This window comes from Rhinolophus hipposideros, assembly GCF_964194185.1.
Source record: "Rhinolophus hipposideros genome assembly, chromosome: 20".
Lineage (NCBI taxonomy): Eukaryota > Metazoa > Chordata > Mammalia > Chiroptera > Rhinolophidae > Rhinolophus > Rhinolophus hipposideros.
The window spans coordinates 36,746,487-36,760,145 of NC_138066.1; the positions used below are offsets into that span (position 1 = coordinate 36,746,487).

The following is a 13,659-nucleotide window of genomic DNA, read 5'->3' on the forward strand; positions in this document are numbered from 1 at the left end:
GCTGGCCCTTCCTCATTCTTTTTAAGCAAAAGCTTGATATTTCATACCTTAATTTCTTCAACCAGCCCCCTACTGTCCTCAAAGAGCTCCCAGGCTGGTGAGAAAGGTGAGAAAAGAAAGTGACATGCCCGGAGTCATTGGTGAAGGTCGGCCCAGCATCCATGAGCTCAGGCTTTAAATGTGCTACCAACTCCCTGGATGGTGTCCCCAAGCTGCTGAGCCTGACGGTAGACCTGCAGCCCAATTTCCCCAACCATGTGTTTCCTAAGATCCAAGAATGTCAGGAAAACAGGTTCTGGGAGGAGAGTCTGACAAGTCTCACCTGGAGAGAGAGGTGTTTGGAGGGAGAATGGGACGGGGTTGGGGGTGAGTAATGCTGGAGGGGAGCAGAGAAGAGCAGGGTGGGGGGTGTTGCTACAGGCCTCAGCCCCATGAAAGCACATCTCTCCGGGCCACTCTTGGAGCTGCTCCCTGGGAAATGCTGAAAACCTTCTGATATTAGGAACTGAGAGGGAGCAAAGACTGCAAGTCCTGCAGGAGCTGCTCAAGTGCGAGAACCAGGGCCGCGGGACTTGGTGTCTGCAGCTGGAGGCAGGGGGCAGGGGAGCTGGGCAAGCTCAGTGGACTCCCATGTTCTCTTTCAATCCAGGGTCCGAATTCTCTGGATTAGCAACCCTTCTCTGATCTCTGACCCCTTCCGTGTCTCTAAGCAGTTTCTCTCAGGTCTAACAATCTGGAAAAATCTACACCTGCTTCCAAAAGAACTCAGAATCCTTTTAGAATATAGCTTTTCTAAAGAGCCCACCACAAAGCCCCACTCAACCCCTCCGTGCCCGGAGAGGCAGCCTGACAACTTGCAGTACTCGGGAAATAGTGGCAAGAACAGTGGTCTTGGAGCTGGTTGCCCAGATTCTAGTCCCAAACCTGCTCTCCTACTGGTATTGAACTTGTCCAAGTCACTTCCTTTCTCTGGCCTTCAGTTTCCCACTATGTAAAATGAAAATAACTCCTGTCCTGTGCTGCGGCTGCTACTGCTGCTGCCCCTTAAGGATCCAATGGCGAGACCTTAACATGTCCACCAGCCCTACCCCAGGGCCAATCCAGGTTCCCATGCCCCATGCCCCCTCCAACTTTGTGTGTGATCCTTTAGTTTCTCAAATCTGCCCAGTTCTTTCCTTACCCCTCCCGGGTCTTCATATAGACATTTTCTCAACCTTGGATGCCTCCCCTGTCTCTTCTCCTAGTCAATCAATTTAATTCAGATTAAATGTCACTTCCTTTTGGAGGCTTCAGGCTGGGTGCCCTTGTATTTTTTCACAGCATCTCAGCTATAACGTAAACCTACTTAAGTATTTGGTTCTAGGTCTCCCCCAGAGAGTGGTGGCAATGCCTGGTACAAAATAAACTCCAAATATTTTGGGGGTGGTTGGATGGAAGGAAAGTGATTTGCGTCTGAAAGCGCATTGTACCAGCAGGCACTTGTGAAGGTATAGCGGGTCACATGCGGCCCTAGACTTCTGATGTTACTAGGGTCATGCGCTCCCGCACCACGTGCTGTCAGAAGACAACCCTAGGGCCTCGTTCTGGGACCCGGAAGCCAGTCTCACCGGCCCCCGCGGGTGCTTTAACCTTCGTGTCCACGTGATCTGTAGCCCGCAGGTGATTGGACCCGGGCCGTCCCGCCCCCTAGTCCCGAGACCCGAGTTGGTTTCCTGCAGGGCAGCTGCGGGGCTGGGACCGCTGGACCATGGAGGTGGTAGCGGTGCCTGCTGCTCTGGGGTTCCTGCTTCTGGTCTTGGCGGGGAGCTCGGCCGGGGACGAGGCCCACGAGGCGGAGGCCGTGCGGGCGCTGCTGACCCGGCTTCTGGGGCCCGGGCCAGCGGCTGCCTTCTCGGTATCGGTAGAGCGCTCCCTGGCGGCCGAGTCCGGTCTGGACACCTACCGCTTGAGTGGCGGGGGTGCGGGGGCACGGGTGCAGGTGCTCGGCTCCACCGGCGTGGCCGCTGCCGCGGGGCTGCACCGCTACCTGCGCGACTTCTGCGGCTGCCACGTGGCCTGGTCAGGCTCTCAGCTGCGCTTGCCGCAGCCGCTGCCCGCCTTGCCGGACGAGCTGACCGAGGCCACGCCTAACAGGTACCGGCGGACCCGCCCGTCGGCTCCCCTGCAGCTGCCTCCCGCCACCAGCCTCCCTCCCGGCCCCCCTCCCCCGGCGCCCACACTCGCTAAAGTCCCCGCCCTACCCACCCCAGCACTGGGCTGGTAGGAAGCGCCGGCCATAGGGTCGCACCACTCTGGTTTCAGATTCTGGCTCTTATCCAGCTAACTCAAAAACTCTGGAGGCTTTGGCTAGAAATAAATGATAAAGATTTATTCAAGGGTTTTAGGGATTATAAACCGGAGACACAACTGGGCAATGCCCAGAGTATTCTGAAGAAGAAAGAAAAGTTCTTACAGTCAAAGGTACATTCCTGAGTAGAAGCAGTCCTGCATTCTTAGCCTCTGGATTGGTCCGAGATGGTAATCTGTGGTCTGGATAGTGACCATTCTTTCCTCAGTCCTTCGGGAATAATCAGAAGGTTATCTGGATGTTTGATCTATAGCCAGACATTGGCAGGACTGGAAATTTCAAAACTTGAAGTTCCCAGCATAATTAAGAATAGAATCCTTTCCCTGTGCCTCCACCTACTTGGTTTTAGTCATTTTGCAGCTTGACTATAGTGGCTCCATTTCATTTCTGCACTCTGTTCCTCAGCTTCTAAAAGCTGTGTGTCCTTGAGCAAGTCACTTAGCCTCTCAGAGCCTCAGTTGGCTTTTGTGAAAAATGGAAATAATGACATCTACCATGCAGTGTTGGTTGTGAGGATTTACCCGGTGATGGGAGTAGAATTTGTGATGGCATAATTAGTGATGCTGTTTCCTCCTTCCCCACCCTCTCTTTAAACATGCTTACGGAGGAATGACACCCCTCCCTCCCAGGCTTCTGTTCTAGCACTTGCCCCACTGCATGAAGATGATGTGTTCCCCCTTTCCAAGATAGGACCAACTTTACCATATAGCACTTAAACAGTGCACGGCCTAGGGGCTCTAGAAGAGTTGAATGGAATATGGTCTCAAATGTCTGCCACCCTGGAGGGGTGCCACCCTCGGAAGCTCAGGACCTGAGTCTTATGTCCCCCTGGGGTGGATTCCCAAGTGAAGCTGGGGAGGTGGCCACGTTTGGAATCCCTCCCCTCTGGGCTAGATCTGGGGTCAGGCTGCCCTCTGAGCTCTCCCAGAATGACGGCCTCTTAGTGTGGGGGACATCTTCTTTACCCCAAGGCACACACACCCTAGCTCATGCCCCTGCCCACAGGTACCGATATTACCAGAACGTGTGCACGCAAAGCTACTCCTTCGTGTGGTGGGACTGGGCCCGCTGGGAGCAGGAGATCGATTGGATGGCGCTGAATGGCATCAACCTAGCGCTGGCCTGGAGCGGTCAGGAGGCCATCTGGCAGAGGGTGCGTGTCCACCGACCACCTGGGCCACCTCAGGTGTCCCCCAAGCCCTGCATCAGCACAGTGTCTGGCACACAGAGAATAAGGGCTCCAGAAGTGTTTGTGGCATGAACAATGACTGCAGCCCTCTGGAAACAGGTTTCCACTGCTGAGACAAACATGTAGGAGCACTTACGGAGGGCTGGACCCCAGCACCCCACTGTAAACACTTTGTATCTGGGACTCCCCTCTCTCCCCACCCTTCCTCCAGTCACTCTGCTGCTTCTACAGATTCTATCTCATTAGGAGCTCGTGATCTGCCCCATCATCTCCATCCTGAGTTATGGCCCTAGTTCAGACTTGCCTCCTCTTCCTGGACCCCCACAAAAGCCTCTGAACAGGACTCCTGGCTTTTCCAGTTCCACCAGATTGTCCTTTTTGAAATGCAGACCTTCCGGTAACACACTCTGGAGTATCCCATTGCCTTCAGTCTTTGCCAGGCCTGGAGTTTCCATCCCTGGGCCCTGAGGGCTCTGGCTGCATCTGGGGCTGCTTAAGCTCTCCCCAGAGCTGTCTTCACCCGTCACTCTAGCCAGCCTTGCTCCATGAAGCCTTCTAAGTCTCCTTCCCCATTTTGGGCAGAGCCCCTTTGTTCCTCACCTCACCTGGATGACAAGGGTGGCGTATTAGTCACCTTACCTGTTCACAGATCTGTTTCTCCTGGACTGTGGGCCCCTTGCGAGCAGGGATCGCATTTTGTCTTAGCAACTGTAGGGCATACCACAGAGATGCGTGAACGTTGAATGAATCAATGACTGGAGATAAATGTATTTATATGTATGGGGATCACCTTCCTCCTCAGGTGTACCTGGCCTTGGGCCTGACCCAGTCAGAGATCGATGAGTACTTCACTGGTCCTGCCTTCCTGGCCTGGGAACGCATGGGCAACCTGCACACCTGGGGTGGTCCCCTGTCACGCTCCTGGCACCTCAAGCAGCTTTACCTGCAGGTAAAATGATGGGGAAGGGAAGGGGCAGAATTGGTGCTGGACAGTCATGGGCCCAGGGAGGGTGTTATTTGGCCAGCCTCGGCTCTAAACTGGACCCTGGGCACTCTGTGTGCTCTGGGGGAGTGAGGGCCTCCCACCTCGGGCCATGCTTACCAGGTTTCCCTCTCATTTCTTCCAGCATCAGATCCTGGACCGGATGCGCTCCTTCGGCATGGTCACCGTGTTGCCTGCATTCGCAGGGCATGTCCCCAAGGCTATCACCAGGTGAGGTTCCTCCCCCTCAGCTCCCACTCAACCCAGAGACGGAATTTATTTTCCCCTGCAAGACGTGATAAGCTCTGGATGTAGGCCCTGGCTTGACTCCTGGCTCTGCTACCCATTAACCATGGGACCTTGGACAGATTATGTGACTGCCCTGTGCCTCAATTTCCTCACTTGTAAAATATACGTGGCTTGGCACAGAGTCTTAGCAAATGGCAGCTCTTATGAGTAGTAGTAGGGGTACACTGGTCTCCTCTGACATTCCTGCTCATCTGTCACACTCATCCTCTCTGGTGACTGGGAAAATTCTTCAAGGACCAGCCGAGATCTGCCCTTCTTCAGGAAGCCTTGCTGGGCCCCCCAGCATTGGTTATTACCTTCCTGCCCCTGAGCACCTGGTGCCCACCATTCTCACAGTGCTTAGCGCGTGCTTCTGGCCTCACTGGCCACCCCTTCGTCTCTCTGACTGGGTGGTGGGAGCCTCATGCATACATTCAGTGAATGTTTGTCGGGCTGTCTGGGGCTGCCAGATCAGGCTCTGTGAGAGGGAGGTTGGCAGGGAGCTATAATACAGTGATAGGGCGGGAATATGTTTGGGCCCAGCCTACTTCTCTGTCAAGGTCACTTCTGCCTGGAGGAGAGGGGCAGCAAGGGTTCAGAGCAGAGGCAGTACTAGGCCAGACCTTGAAAAGTGAGTGTTGCTTATTTCAGCCAGTGGGAGGGGAGAGACGGCAAAAACTTTCCAGACTGGGTGAAACTTAAAAGATATCAAGGAGTAACCGGCTGGATAAGCAGGGAGTGAGGAGGAAAGGACTGTAGGCACAGGGCACAGTATGTGCAAAGGCATGGAGGCATGAGAGACCAGGATGAGTTCCAGGAATTGCAGTTCAGTTAATGAGGCTAGTGTTGAATACTGTGTCAGCCTCCAACAAATGCCTGGACTGTCCTCCCCCAACTAGGGTGTTCCCTCAGGCCAACGTTACCCAGCTGGGCAGCTGGGGGCACTTCAACTGCTCCTACTCCTGCTCCTTTCTCCTGGCTCCGGAAGACCCCTTATTTCCTATCGTGGGGAGCCTCTTCCTGCGGGAGCTCACCAAAGAGTTCGGCACGGATCACATATACGGGGCTGACACTTTCAACGAGATGCAGCCCCCATCCTCGGAGCCCTCCTATCTCGCCGCAGCCACTGCTGCTGTCTACCAGGCCATGATCACAGGTTCGGTGCCAGGGGGAGGTAGGGAAAGGAATCCCCTGGCCCCTCATGGCGATGGGGCTAGGAGAACGGACTGGGAATCGTAATACTCACTGTGACACATAGCTCCTTATGGTTTACCAAGCACTTGTACACACATAATCTTATTGAATCACTGATTGAGAGGTGAGCTCTGGAACCAGACAACCTGCTCAAACCCTGGCACTGCCACTTCCTGCCTGTATGATTTACAAGTTACCTCCCTCCCAGTGCCTGAGTTGCTTCATCTGTAAAATGGGGCTTATAAGTAGAATGATGCCCGGCCCAAAGTAAAGTGTCATTAAGTGCCAGCTATTGAAAATATCTCAGTTGGTGTCGACCTCCGTGCTGAGGTACATAGCACATGCCAGACACTAGGGGATGTGCCCAAAGCTGGTAGGTGCTCTTCCTGGCACACAAGTGTGACCCCAGTGCTCCTTCTTGTCACTTACAGGGGAGGAGCCAGGTAAGGAGTGGCTGGGTCGGAGGCTTCTGTGTCAGTCAAGAAGGGAATACATTGGCTCCAGCTTCCTTGAGCAGCTGCTCCGGGTCTGATCCAGGACCTGCAGCATCAGCCCAGAGCCTGTCAGATTTGCAAATCCAGCCTCCTCTCCTTCCCTCCCCCACCTTCTGAATCAGAATGAGCAGTGCAGGGCCCAGTAGTGTATGTTTTAACCAGCCCTCCGGGTGATTCTGATGCTCCATAAAGCTTGGTACCTTGTTTCCCCGAAAATAAGCCCTACCCCAAAAATAAGCCCCAGTTAAGTTTGTCAGCCAGACGGACACATTTAGTATGTTATAACGATGTTCCAGAAGAAGATGACATGACTGTATTTGAATAAATGTAAATTATTGTACATGAAAAGATAAGACGTCCCCTGAAATATGCCCTAATGCATCTTTTGGCACAAAAATTAATATAAGACCCGGTCTTATTTCTGGGGAAATATGGTATAAAGACCCAGTCTTATTTTCAGGGAAACATGGTAACACTTTCCTGGAGCTCCCAGTTAGGGGCAGGAAGAGATGGGAAGGGTATGTGGAATGAAATGCCCTGGTGGTTGAGATGTACAGGGGAAAGAGGTATCCCGGGATAGAGTCATTTAACTTCTCTGGACCTCTGTTTCCCCATCTGTAGAATGGGGTGAATGTTCTCCTGGCGCCATCCCGTCTCATCATCCCTCTTTTCTGTCCCCCCGACCACAGTGGACCCTGATGCCATGTGGCTGCTCCAAGGCTGGCTGTTCCAGCACCAGCCCCAGTTCTGGGGGCCTGCCCAGGTGAAGGCTGTGCTTGGAGCAGTACCCCGCGGCCGCCTCCTGGTCCTGGACCTGTTTGCAGAGAGCCAGCCCGTGTACATTCGTACAGCGTCCTTCCAGGGCCAGCCCTTCATCTGGTGCATGCTGCATAACTTCGGGGGAAACCATGGCCTTTTCGGGGCCCTGGAGGCCGTGAACCGAGGCCCCTTGGCTGCCCGTCTCTTCCCCAACTCCACCATGGTAGGCACAGGCATGGCACCTGAAGGCATTGGCCAGAACGAAGTGGTCTATGCCCTCATGGCCGAGTTGGGCTGGCGGAAGGACCCGGTGACAGATTTGGGAGCCTGGGTGAGCAGCTTTGCAGCCCGGCGGTATGGGGTCTCCCACGGGGATGCAGAGGCAGCCTGGAGGCTACTTCTCAGGAGTGTGTACAACTGCTCCGGTGAGGACTGCCGTGGCCACAATCACAGCCCACTGGTCAGGCGGCCATCCCTACAGATGGTTACCACTGTCTGGTACAACCGATCAGATGTATTTGAGGCCTGGCGGCTGCTGCTCACCACCACCCCCACCCTGGCCACCAGCCCAGCCTTCCGCTATGACCTGGTGGACATCACCCGCCAGGCAGTCCAGGAGCTGGTCAGCTTGTACTATGAGGAGGTGAGGACCGCCTACCTGAACAAGGAGTTGGCTCCCTTGTTGAGGGCAGCAGGCATCCTGGCTTACGAGCTTCTGCCCTCACTGGACAACATACTGGCTAGTGATCGCCGCTTCCTGCTGGGCAGCTGGCTGGAGCAGGCCCGGGCAGCAGCGGTCAGTGAGGCCGAGGCCCATTTCTATGAACAGAACAGCCTCTACCAACTGACCCTTTGGGGGCCAGAGGGCAACATTCTCGACTATGCCAACAAGCAGCTGGCAGGACTAGTAGCCAACTATTACACCCCCCGCTGGCAGCTCTTCTTGGAGATGCTGGTTGAGAGTCTGGTCCAAGGCATCCCCTTCCAACAGCACCAGTTTGACAAGAATGCCTTCCAGCTGGAGCAGACCTTTGTCCTCAGCACACGGAGGTATCCTAACCAGCCCCGAGGGGACACCGTGGACTTAGCCAAGAAACTCTTCCTCAAATATTACCCCCGGTGGGTGGCTGGCTCTTTGTGACAAATTACCCACCCCTGGGCCATGTTCTCCCCAAACTCCAGGCCTGGGCAGGTCCCGGAGCCTGGAACTGGGCCAGCACCACTGGAGGTCTCCAGATCTGGACGCAGGAATTCAAGCCCTGCCGGTAGAATCAGGGCTAGGAAATTTGGAGGGAAGTGAGCTGCCCTCCTCCACCACCCTAAATTTGGTATCAAAGTACTGTTTTAGTACAACTTAATAAACTAAAGAATCACCTGGGCCTGTCTGTCAAAATGTCACTGCCACGATGCCTGGAAGAACTCAGGGCTATAGCGTGGACACTAGTGTGGGGCCAGTTCTCCCTGCCCTCTTGCCTTAGTCTTCCATTTTTAATACTGACCTCTGACCTTTGAACTGAGAATGCATTTCATACCCTCAGCAGCAAACTTTGGAAACTATAATCGTCCCTGTGGGACACAGGCATGACCATGAGAAAATCTGCCCAGGGCACTCAGTGCCCATATGGAAGCCCACACCTGCTTTCAAAGCTTCGCCTTCCCTCTGACCAGCAACTAAAGAAAGGTATTCCAAGCAGTGGCCTCACCTCTGCCTTTACCTAGAGCAGGGTGGGGAGAGCAGACCAGGGACCTCTGGAGTGTTCAGCCTTGATGTGGTGCTGAAGACACAACAAGGGGTGGGGACCCTCACGGGCAGGGAGGGGCGGGGCAAAGTAGGTGATAACTAGTTCAGAGACTAGAGCCTAGAACTCCCAGAGCCTCTTCCACACACGTCTCCATGGACCGCACAGTGGCGCTCATCACCGGCTGCTCCTCGGGTATCGGCCTGCACCTGGCCCTGCGTCTGGCATCTGACCCATCCAGGCGTTTCAAAGGTGCACAAGGGAACTGGGATGTGGAGAAGGGAGCAGCCGCTGGTCCAAGTGGACCTAGATAAGGTAAGCAGAGCATTCAGACCCTCATCCTCTGCCCCAACCTCCAGTGTATGCCACACTCCGGGACCTGAGCACGCAGGGCCCACTGTGGGAGGCTGCGCGGTCCCGAGGATGCCCTCCTGGCTCCCTGGAGACGTTGCAGCTAGACGTGCAGGATGCAGATTCTGTGGCTGCAGCCCGGGCACGTGTGACTGAGGGACGCGTGGATGTGCTGGGTGAGCCTTCCTGAAACACATGCAGGAGACTTCCCCACCCTGTGTCCAAACCAAGGTGTCCCGAGGCCCAGGGAACAGGAGGGGTCCAGCTTGGGAGAGGGTGGTGCCTGAGGCAGGTGGGGTTGGGCCTCTCCCCTCAGTGTGCAACGCGGGCCGGGGTCTGCTCGGGCCGCTGGAGGCGCATTCAGCAGACGCCGTGGGCTCGGTGCTGGATGTGAACGTGTTAGGGACGGTGCGCACGATTCAGGCCTTCCTGCCAGACATGAAGCGCCGCGGCTCTGGACACATATTGGTGACCGCGAGCATGGGAGGCTTGATGGGTGAGTGGAAAAAGCGTGGCCTGGTGAGACTGGCACGGGGCTGCTGTGGCACGGGGGGCTCCCTGCAGATCCGCGCCTCAGCAGCTTCGTCTCCCCTCAAAGGGATGCCTTTCAACGCTGTTTACTGCGCCAGCAAGTTCGCGATCGAAGGTTTATGCGAGAGTCTGGCAGTTCTGCTGCCGCCTTTCGGGGTCCAGTGAGTCACCGCCCAGTCCCTGGAACCCTCTGAACCCTGACTTTGGGGACACCCATACCCGTCTTGTTGGAGTTGTCCCCAGGCGTTCTCCCTGGCCCCTCTCTACTGCAGCTCACATTTATTGTGTGCCAGGCACTGTACTGGGCCCATGGCACAAGTGCGACGAGCGGTGAGTTGTCGGTATTGTTATTGGGAAGCTCAGGCTCAGAGAAGTTAGGTAACTGGCCCAAGGTCACACAGCTGTACCTGTTGCCAGAGTTTCTCACCATCAAATGATATGGAAGCGCTTTTCTGGCAGTAAAGTGCTTTTCAAGCGCTCTGGTTAACCTAAGCACCTGCCGCCCGTTCACGCCCTCCCTCCCTCTCCGGTGGGGGCCAGGCTAGGGACCTCGCAGGGGGTGAGGTGAGCCTGCTCTTAACGGCCTCCACCCACTCGCCACTCTCGGGGTTGCAGCGTGAGCCTCATCGAGTGTGGCCCGGTGCACACTGCCTTCCAGGAGAAGGTGCAGAACGGCCCCGGCGCAGCGCTGGACGGCGTGGACGCTCAGACCCGTGACCTCTTCTCCCGCTACCAGCGCCACTTCGAGCAGGTCTTCCGCAAGGCGGCGCAGGACCCGGAGGAGGTGGCAGAGGTGGGCGCCGGGCAGGGCTCCGCGAGCCGGGGCGGCCCTGGAGTCCTTGCGCCCAGCCCCTGCCAGCGTGTCTCCACCCTCTACCGCAGGTGTTCCTCACGGCTCTCCGCGCCTCGCCGCCCGCCCTGCGCTACTTCAGCTCCGAGCGCTTCCTGCCCCTGGCACGGCTGCGCCTGGCCGACCCCAGCGGCTGCAGCTACGTCGCCGCCATGCACCGCGCAGTGTTCGGCGACGAGGCAGCCGAGGGTCCAGAGGGCGCCCAGACAGAGACCGGAGCCCGAGGACTGGGGGGCCCAGAGCTGGGTGCTCCTCCCTCCGCTCCGCAATAAAGACTTGGTTACCCACAGTCTCCCTCCCTCTCCTTTGCGCGCCCCGGGGGTGTGCGGTTCCGGGGGATCGAGGGGGGCTCCTGATTGCACTGCCGTGGAGGGTTGCAGCAGGTGGGCGATCAGGAAAGACCTTGTTATCCCGGTTACACCTCCGTGAAACCTCCCAGAAAGAGGGAAGAGCTAGCCAGGGTCTAGCCTCAAGCCCACCGCTCTTTCCTGCCGCAGTAGAAGTTAGGCATTTCGATGGGGGTAGAGTCAGTTTGTGACTTGGCCCACATTGGTCATAGGACCTCATGCAAGGTCCTTACCCTCTCTGAGTCTGTTTTCTTATCTGTAAAATGGGTGTAATCGCTATGTGATGGATTGTAAGGATTAATTGAGATAATGCCTGAAAGTGCTGGGATAGAGGTCTTAACAGCAGACACAGCTATTGTTATTACCACTAATGGTTTTCTTAGTATTGTAATTGTATTCCCAGGCTGAAGCCAGAGGTGTCAAGAAGAAACAGGCCAAATGAATTACAAAGACGACCTCATTCACCCTCCTCCTTTCCTCTAGCCCTAGACAAAACTCGGAGAGATCCCCACCAGCCCAGAAGTCGCCTCTCACCAGGAGGTTTAGCTGAGGCTCCAGGCACAGCTGGTCTGCCTGGTGGTCTGTCCTTCCTGAAGCTAGCAGAAGGAGTGGCAGGAGCCATTGAAAGGGCTTGCAGAGTTGTGGAGCCAATCTCCTAACTTCCTCCCAGGTTGTGTGCTGGAGGAGGGGTGGAGAACCAATAGAAACTAGGTGAGGAGGTTGCAGGCCTAGGGAAAGGGCAGGGGTGCCCTGGAGGGGATGGTACTGAGGGAGGGACAAGGAGAGGAGGAGGGAGAAGGCCACTGGGCATGGCTGCAGAGAGCCTGGACGTGGGAATGGAGAGGAACCTACTGGGGCTCTTGGAGCTTTGTGTGAGACCTTGGGGGAAGGAGATGCTGCATCCTGACCTGTCCTCACCTCCAGACCTGACCTGTCCCCATCCCTGCTCTGGGCCTTTGGAATGCCTGCTGCTTCTTCTTCCCGGGGGAAGTTTCAGGAAGGGGCCTCAGCCAATCTAACCCTGCCTATCTCTCTGCCCTGCTGGCCCAGATGGGTCTGCTGTCCTTGCACCATCCAGGAAGGCTACAGGAAAGGGACAGGGCCAAGGTGGCACGCATCTCTGAAGGCGGGACCTACTCTCTTTGCACTTGTGTGTGTGCACACTTCCAAGGTCTCTCCTGGGGGATGTGGTGATAAGAAAGGCACAGTGTGACCACTCTCTCTTCCGTACATTCTTACTCTTATTAATCTCATGCAGTCCTGTAGCTGAGCCCCTTGTGATTTTAATGCCCCTAGTATTTTTGGCAGCTAGAATTAAACAATTTAATTCTTAATTAGATCTTTGTTCACATGTTAACTGCACTTTCTGCTCAACTTTCGTTCTCAGGAGTGTAGTCATAAGTTGCTGATGTGGTATTTCTTTGTCAAGCAGAAGGAGATAACTCCAAGGTCTGTAGGAGAACTTGAGTTTGTTTTGCAAGAGGGAATGTCTCCAAGGTAGCTGAGACCAGCTGCTGGCTGATGCCCAGTAGTCTGATGTGAAAAAGTGTTATCTATGATTAAAGAAACACAGATTTCTCTCCCTCCTTTACTCCCCAGCCACATAAAAACTCCTTACTTTTGCTTTTTGGGAGAGACAGATTTGAGAGATCTTGCTTTCCTGTCTTCTCGCTATGGCCAAATCGAATAAACCTTTCTGTATCTCCAAGCACCAGTGTCTCAAATGTTTTGGCCCACGAGTCCGTGAACCTGAATTTGGGGAGGTGATTTGGTAACAGTCCCATGACTTCAAATACCATTTACATGCTGATGACCACCCCCACCAAAAAATGCCCTGTATCTGCAACTCCTTTGTCTCCCACAAACTCCAGGCTTACACATTTCCAACTGCCTGCTTATCATCTTCACATACCTAATACACTAAAAGCCTCCTTTGTGACTTTATCTCTCACTATTCTCCTACATCTGATTCAGCTCTACCAACCTTTTGGCCCAGGGCCTTTGAACTGGCTGTTCCCTCTGTGTGGTTCACTTTCCCTGATCTCCAACTCCATCTCTGCCTTCAGGTCTTTGCTGTTTTCACAAATGACCCTAATCTAAAATAGCATACAGTACCGCTACAGTACCCTTACCCTGTTTTATTTTTCTCCATAGCATTTATCACCACTAGATGTGTCATAGATTTATTTATTGACTTATTGACTTCATTGTTATAGGTTTATTTATAGCCTTTGCACCACAGCTCAAGACACACAGGAATCTAAGCTCCAGGAGGGCAGGGACTTTGTTTTGTTCACTGGTTGATAACTTGTGCCTAGAACCTTTCCTGATTTGAACCTTTCCAAATACACATTTACTGAATAAAAGTGACTGTTGGTTCGCAACTTGGGGAATTCCCTGGGTGGAATTTGAAACTGGCCCCCGTACATGGAGGATGAGGAGAGATGGAAGAAAGAAGCAGACCACTCCAGATTGGTAGGTGGCAGGTTTAATAAGCAAGAAAACTTACTTACAAGGCTTGTCCTGGGTGCCACAAGACAAGTAGATCTCCGCCATCAGCCCACCAGACTCTGAAGAGTTTATATGGT

General features: G+C 54.6%; 2 protein-coding genes across 3 annotated transcripts; both read left to right on the forward strand.

Moving 5' to 3' along the window:
- Positions 1-1,700: 1,700 nt before the first annotated feature.
- NAGLU (N-acetyl-alpha-glucosaminidase) lies at positions 1,701-8,632 on the forward strand. Its single transcript, XM_081028290.1, has 6 exons — positions 1,701-2,133; positions 3,353-3,500; positions 4,339-4,485; positions 4,664-4,749; positions 5,706-5,962; positions 7,184-8,632. Exons 1-6 carry the CDS (start codon positions 1,748-1,750, stop codon positions 8,392-8,394), a joined length of 2,235 nt encoding a protein of 744 aa, XP_080884416.1. The 5' UTR covers positions 1,701-1,747; the 3' UTR covers positions 8,395-8,632.
- On the forward strand, positions 8,621-11,012 carry HSD17B1 (hydroxysteroid 17-beta dehydrogenase 1; the record flags this gene model as incomplete). 2 transcript variants are annotated; one of them, XM_081028292.1, is made up of 6 exons in its annotated part: positions 8,621-9,244; positions 9,352-9,519; positions 9,660-9,839; positions 9,942-10,035; positions 10,490-10,667; positions 10,757-11,012. In XM_081028292.1, the coding sequence occupies exons 1-6, from the start codon at positions 9,148-9,150 to the stop codon at positions 10,994-10,996; spliced, it is 957 nt and encodes a 318-aa protein (XP_080884418.1). In that variant the 5' UTR covers positions 8,621-9,147. The 2 variants fall into 2 exon arrangements, with proteins under 2 accessions (XP_080884418.1, XP_080884417.1); XM_081028291.1 differs by having other exon boundaries at positions 9,145-9,244; positions 9,660-10,035; positions 10,757-10,996.
- Between the last annotated feature and the right edge of the window lie 2,647 nt (positions 11,013-13,659).

What these genes read in the sequence shown, in the direction of transcription:
- NAGLU (XM_081028290.1), top strand. Translation starts at nt 1,748, where the DNA reads ATGGAGGTGGTAGCGGTGCCTGCTGCTCTGGGGTTCCTGCTTCTGGTC. An exon ending in ACCGAGGCCACGCCTAACAG is followed by an intron (nt 2,134 to 3,352) that starts GTACCGGCGGAC and finishes CCCTGCCCACAG; the next exon opens with GTACCGATATTACCAGAACG. An exon ending in TCAAGCAGCTTTACCTGCAG is followed by an intron (nt 4,486 to 4,663) that starts GTAAAATGATGG and finishes CATTTCTTCCAG; the next exon opens with CATCAGATCCTGGACCGGAT.